This window comes from Cryptomeria japonica, chromosome 6, assembly GCF_030272615.1.
Source record: "Cryptomeria japonica chromosome 6, Sugi_1.0, whole genome shotgun sequence".
Classification (NCBI taxonomy): Eukaryota; Viridiplantae; Streptophyta; class Pinopsida; order Cupressales; family Cupressaceae; genus Cryptomeria; species Cryptomeria japonica.
Window position 1 is genome coordinate 14,024,429 of NC_081410.1, and position 6,000 is coordinate 14,030,428.

The 6,000-nt window shown below is 38.4% G+C and overlaps 1 protein-coding gene across 1 annotated transcript in view; it reads left to right on the forward strand.

Moving 5' to 3' along the window:
• The window catches only part of LOC131069919 (protein DETOXIFICATION 19-like), a 57,117-nt gene extending 51,332 nt beyond the window's left edge, over positions 1-5,785 (forward strand). Inside the window, exon 2 of the mRNA XM_058005467.2 lies at positions 5,237-5,785. Within this exon, the coding sequence (XP_057861450.1) occupies positions 5,237-5,785 (549 nt within the window). The remainder of the gene's footprint in view (positions 1-5,236) is intronic.
• Positions 5,786-6,000: the final 215 nt, after the last annotated feature.

The following is a 6,000-nucleotide window of genomic DNA, read 5'->3' on the forward strand; positions in this document are numbered from 1 at the left end:
AGAGGCTTAAGAATCCTTGTCCTTACAAGGTGGGTTGGTTGAAAGATGATCATGTGGTAGAGGTGAGAGAGCAGTGCTTGGTGAATTTTAATATTGGTCCTTATGAAGATGAAGTCTTGTTTGATGTTTTGCCCATGAATGCTTGTCATGTTTTGCTGGGTAGACCTTGGCAGTATGATAGAGGAGCTATCTATGATTGTAGAAGAAACCTGATCACTATTGAGAAGGATGGGCAGAAGTTTACTTTGGCATCTTTGAAAGAGAAAGAGGTGAGGAACTTGAGTTTTGTGAAGAATTGCAGTGTTGAGAAACAAGTTGCAGAGGCTATTCTGGATGTTGGCATGGATTTGAAGAAAGATCTAGCTGATAACAAGGTGGTATCGGATGACAACAAGGCTAGAATTATGGTGGTAGGTAAGATGGATTCCGGTGGAAAGAACAGATTGGACTTGCAGAAGAAAGGGAATAGTGGTAAGAGGCAGAGTGTAGGTATGAAACAAGCAAAGAGAGGAGAAGAGGATAAGAGATTGGAAGATCTAACTAAAGTTCTGAAAATGGCAGGAGGGAAGAAGTTTCTAGACAAAGAAGACATTTGGATCAGAAGTGAGGATGGGGTCTCTATCTCGAATCCTTTTTGATGTTCATGAGTTGCCTCTCATGAAACATCTTTTTCTACTTGGGGTGTCTGATGCAAGAGCATCCTTGGTCAATGAGCAATCTTGCATCAACCAAACATATTTGCTTTCAGTTTTGTTCTTGTTTTGTGTTTCTTCCGAAATTTTCCGGTAGTTGTTCCTTTTTAGTTGTGGATCAGATTGTTGGCTTCTAGACGGGTTCTCGTTCCTTGTCTAGGATTTTTAGTTCATTTGGATTCTTTTCCGACAAGTTATTGCTTCTGGATTGCCTGTTTCCTGGTTCCCAAAGCAGTTTTGAGCTTAACGGCTAGTTGGAGATTTCTTCTCGTGCGGAGCGATTTCTTGGCTTGCAGATCTGTTTGGTACCATGTTCGATGTTCCTTGGCCCTTGGTTGACCCTCCTTGGTGGTTTGCACTTCATTTGCATTCTTGGTGGAGATCTTCACGTTTTGGGGCCGACCTATTTTACACGTTTCATTTTCCTATTTTGGAGAATGTGATCTTTTGTGGCCAACCCGGATGTGTTCCAGATGATATATATATTTATGTAATTGATCTTTAGGAGAGGGGGAAGCAGATATAGAGTTAGATAAGAAGAAATGTGATAATTTAGTTTCATAATCGGTAATTTGGAGATCTGGATGATTGTAATCTGGAATGTATGATGTAACTGGTCTTGCAAGAATGTTTTGATTTCCGGATGTTGCCGGTTGATTTATGATGAATATATGATGTTGCGAATGTCTCTGATTGGATTTTCTATGTTTTGTGTTCGTGCTTTCGTTGTGTTACTCTTGCTTCATGATCCAGACTGTTCTCTTTGGGGGCCCTTTGGACCATGGCTGCGTCAATGTATGAGGTGTTGTGCCTTTGGATGGTCTCTCCCGACTATGGCTTCAACTGACACTTCTACTTTTACTTCTTGTCGAACTCTGTGATTCCTCAACAATCATCCACAATCATTGTCATTGTTCACTTTGTTCTTTGATCCAAATAAATCTTCTCACCAACTCGCTCCTTCCTCTCAACTATTTACAGTACGTCTTCTTTCCTTATTTGGCCGAAGCATTAATTGCCGAAGGTATGACGTCTTCTTGTGTCACGCTCCTCTTCATCCCTTCGGTTCCTTTCTTTGTACCATCATAGTATTTGCTGCTAACACTAATCTTGGTCCCTCTCCTCCTAAAGCTCTTGAAGGTTGATGAAGTTTCTTGCCAACAACCTTGGGATCCTTCGCAGAAGGTGTTGACCACGTCGTTCACTATTAGGTCATTACGAATGATGCTCCCAGGGACCTCTTGCTAGAGAGCCTCCCTTCAAAAGTACTGGTTGATGGATACTTCCCACAGGTACACCAGATGTGTCACTCTATCCTCCATTGTCTCTTCCTTTATTTTGGTATTTTTTGGTGCTTCTTGGTCCAACGGTCGGCTCATTATATTGCCAAACTGCCTATCGCCATGCTACCTCTCTATGGCTTAGATCTCCAAGTTTGTATCAGCAACAGTGCCAAAATGTTTACTCTCAAAGGAAACTAGTTTAGATTACACTGAGTAAATAGTACATAGAATTCATATTAAATAGTAAAGTAACATAAGAACATCAACATGAGAATATGGCCCAAAAGATGTATTATTTATTCCATAATGTAATGTGTACAATCAATAATAATGGTTTCCAAGACAACCATGAAGTACATATAGTACTTGGCGGTTGGTTAAGAGTACCAAACGTCGGCAACCAAAAACTACTCGAAAACAAATGTCATTTCTGTTAATGCATGATAGCCTTGGTAAGATAAATGATTGAATGAGAGATAAATGAAGTCTCTCATTCAAAGACATGGCCAGTCAAGGCATCACTTGACCGTACCCAGCCCACTACATATACCAAATGAAATGTGTGAGAATGTACATTGAAATAAAAAATGCTCCTCCTCTCCTGCAACATAAAAGAAGACAATCAGATTTATACAACAATTCAGTGATAGATAATACATAGAAGAAGATAAATTTTAAATCTGATCCACAAAATTAACATGGTATCAGAGTCAGGTTTCCTTCTATAAAGCCTAACCGCCTGAAGGAAGATCCGATTAAGATCAGATTGATATCTCCTTGAAAGTCTCGAATATGGCCACATTGCAAGAACTTGTCCTCTCAAACTTAAACTACAAGCGTCCCTTGCTGAAGTCAGAAATTCAGACGTATGTTCAGAAAAATATGTTCTCTAGAAGAAACTCAAGATACCTTGTGATTGAGAGGGAGCTTACTAATCAAGATTGAGCACTTCTGAGGTAAAAATTGTAAATATTGATTATTATTATTAATACTAATAATTATTTTATGGGCCTTGTGTAAATCATAAGGAAGTGACGACTTCCAAATGATTTCCACTTGTATTTTTGAGGTTATTGGAAGGTGACGATCTTACAATAACTCAAGATTGTGGATAGAATCGCCGACTGAGGCAATCCACGTAAAAGCTTGTGGATAGAATCGCCGACAGAGGTAATCCACACAAGAGCTCATGGATAGAATCGCCGACTGAGGCAATCCACGTAAGAGCTTGTGGATAGAATCGCTGACTGAGGCGCCGACTGAAGCAATCCACGCAAGAGCTTGTGGATAGAATCGCCAACTGAGGCAATCCACTCAAGAGCTTGTAGATAGAATCATCGACTGAGGCAATCCACGTAAGAGCTCATGGATAGAATCGCCGACTGAGGCAATCCACGTAAGACCTCATGGATAGAATTGCCGACTGAGGCAATCCACTTGAGAGCTCATGGATAGAATCACCGACTGAGGCAATCCACACAAGAGCTTGTGGATAGAATCGCTGACTGAGGCAATCCACACAAGAGCTTGTGGATAGAATCGCCGACTGAGGCAATCCACACAAGAGCTTATGGATAGAATCGCCGACAGAGGCAATCCACTCAAGAGTTTGTGAATAGAAACGCCAACAGAGGCAATTCACATCTTGAAACTATGGTCCCAAGATAAACATCATACGATTTATGAATATTGCTCCCAATACCTTTTACATTTATCTTACCTAGCTAAGAGGGAATGTTAATGCATGATAGCCTCGGTAAGATAAATGATTGAATGAGAGATAAATGAAGTCTCTCATTCAAACATTTATTATCGTGAGGGGGCACGATCAAGTGATGTCTTGATCGGCCATGTCCAAAAGACATAGCCGGTCAAGGCATCACTTGACCATACCCAGCCCACTACATATACCAAATGAAATGTGTGAGAATGTACATTGAAATAAAAAATGCTCCTCCTCTCCTGCAACATAAAAGAAGACAATCAGATTTATACAACAATTCAGTGATAGATAATACATAGAAGAAGATAAATTTTAATTCTGATCCACAAAATTAACAATTTCATGGCCGACTATTACTTAACAAAACATTATTTATTAACCACAACAAAACCTACGATTGCATTCTCTTCTTACAAATTTCCCAACTAAACTTGTTGTTGAAGTCAATCCCTAGATATTTATAATTTGTTACTTCCTCTAGCATACTTCCATCAAAATAAAAGTCAAATTGATTCTTTTTCTTTCTATTGGAGAAGATCTTGATTTTGGTCTTGCTAGTATTAACTTACATACCTACCTCTTTGCAAAAGTGCTCAAGGGCACACAAATTCTCTTGCAATCCTTGTGTAGACCTAGCTGTCAAAATATCATTGACATACAACAGGAGCCTAACAATGTACTCTCCTAAGAGAACACCATCCACACCCTTCATATTCAACCATTATTCAAGGCTCAATCTTGTTGATGTAAAGGCCAAAGAGAGTAGGAGATAAAGGGCAACCTTGCTTAACTCTAATGTCACTCCTAAAAAGTTTTGAAGTACCTGCATGAGTTCTGATTTTTACTTGAACCTCTTTATAGAGTCTATGCACCACCACTTTAAAATGCATTGGAATTCCATACTTTGTGCTGCTAGATTAAATTAGGAAGGAAACTTCTGGGTGCCAATAGGATGTAGGTGCAACTAAATCTTAAAAAAATATTCTTTGCATGAAAATATAACATCATAACCTTTTAAATAGATGTGATCAAGTGTGATTCATTATCTCCTTCAGCAACATATATAGATAAATACTAACTAAAAATGAAATTGTTATGATGTCGGAAATTTATAATAAGTTATAATGCTCATTTGTGACAACAATATAGTCTCCAAGGGTTGATTCAATAAGGAATCTGTTATTTTCCTTCTGATTAATATCTGAACTGTCTTTCATATTTTAAATACTGAAAACTTACTCTTCTTGTCTACAAACAAAGAAAAACCCACAATGGAGATAGATCCCCTTAGAATCCCAATTCAAGATTTCAGAAAATGATAAGGAAAATCCCAGTTTTAAATTTAGCAGGCATGTTAGAATGTGTGGCAGACGAAAGTAATTCATGGTGTCAGTTCTTGTTCTGTTTGGACAATACATGATGTCTTACATTCAATGTGACCTCATCCTATACATAGATGTATCTTCGTTTCTAGAAATATGCTTATTTGTTCTATACGATCTTTTATTTCTTGACTAAGCCCTCATTTATTGATGTAGGTTGGTTTGACTGGTGCCTTGGAGACTTTGTGTGGACAAGCATATGGGGCAAAGGAATATCTGATGTTGGGTGTGTACTTGCAAGCATCCATGATTGTCACATTTGTTTGTGCAATTTTTGTAACTGTTTTTTGGCTATATTCAGAGCCAATATTCATAGTCATGGGGCAACAAGCTGATGTGTCAATGATGGCAACAATTTACTTGAGGAGTCTAATTCCTGGTATATATGCATATGCTATGATGCAGTCCATAACACGTTTTTTCCAGACCCAAAGCATTGTGATGCCCTTGGCCATGTGCTCAGTTTTCCCCTTGATTGTCCATTTTATTCTTTGTTATCTATTAGTTCATCAGACAACATTGGGCTTTCATGGAGCTGCATTGGCAAGCTCGATATCATTTTGGTTGACAGTTTTTTGTTTGGTACTTTATATGAAACTGGGACAAAGCTGTCAAAATACTTGGGGAGGATTTTCACAAAAAGCTTTCAAGGTTATTGTTCCTTTTCTAAAACTGGGATCTCAATCTGCAATCATGGTGTGGTAAGTCTTTGACCTTCTTTATCATATGAAAGGGAAAACATATGGCTTTGTAATGAATATGAGAAGTGGATATTTAGTGCCAAGTTAGACAAATTGAACACGTTCTTTCTTGTATGTGCTATATGCCAAGAGAGGGAGAGATGGAATGAAATAAATTATAAAAGATGAACATTTTCTTTGAGATTTCAAGAGTAGATACTGAAATTCAAATCAGTATGG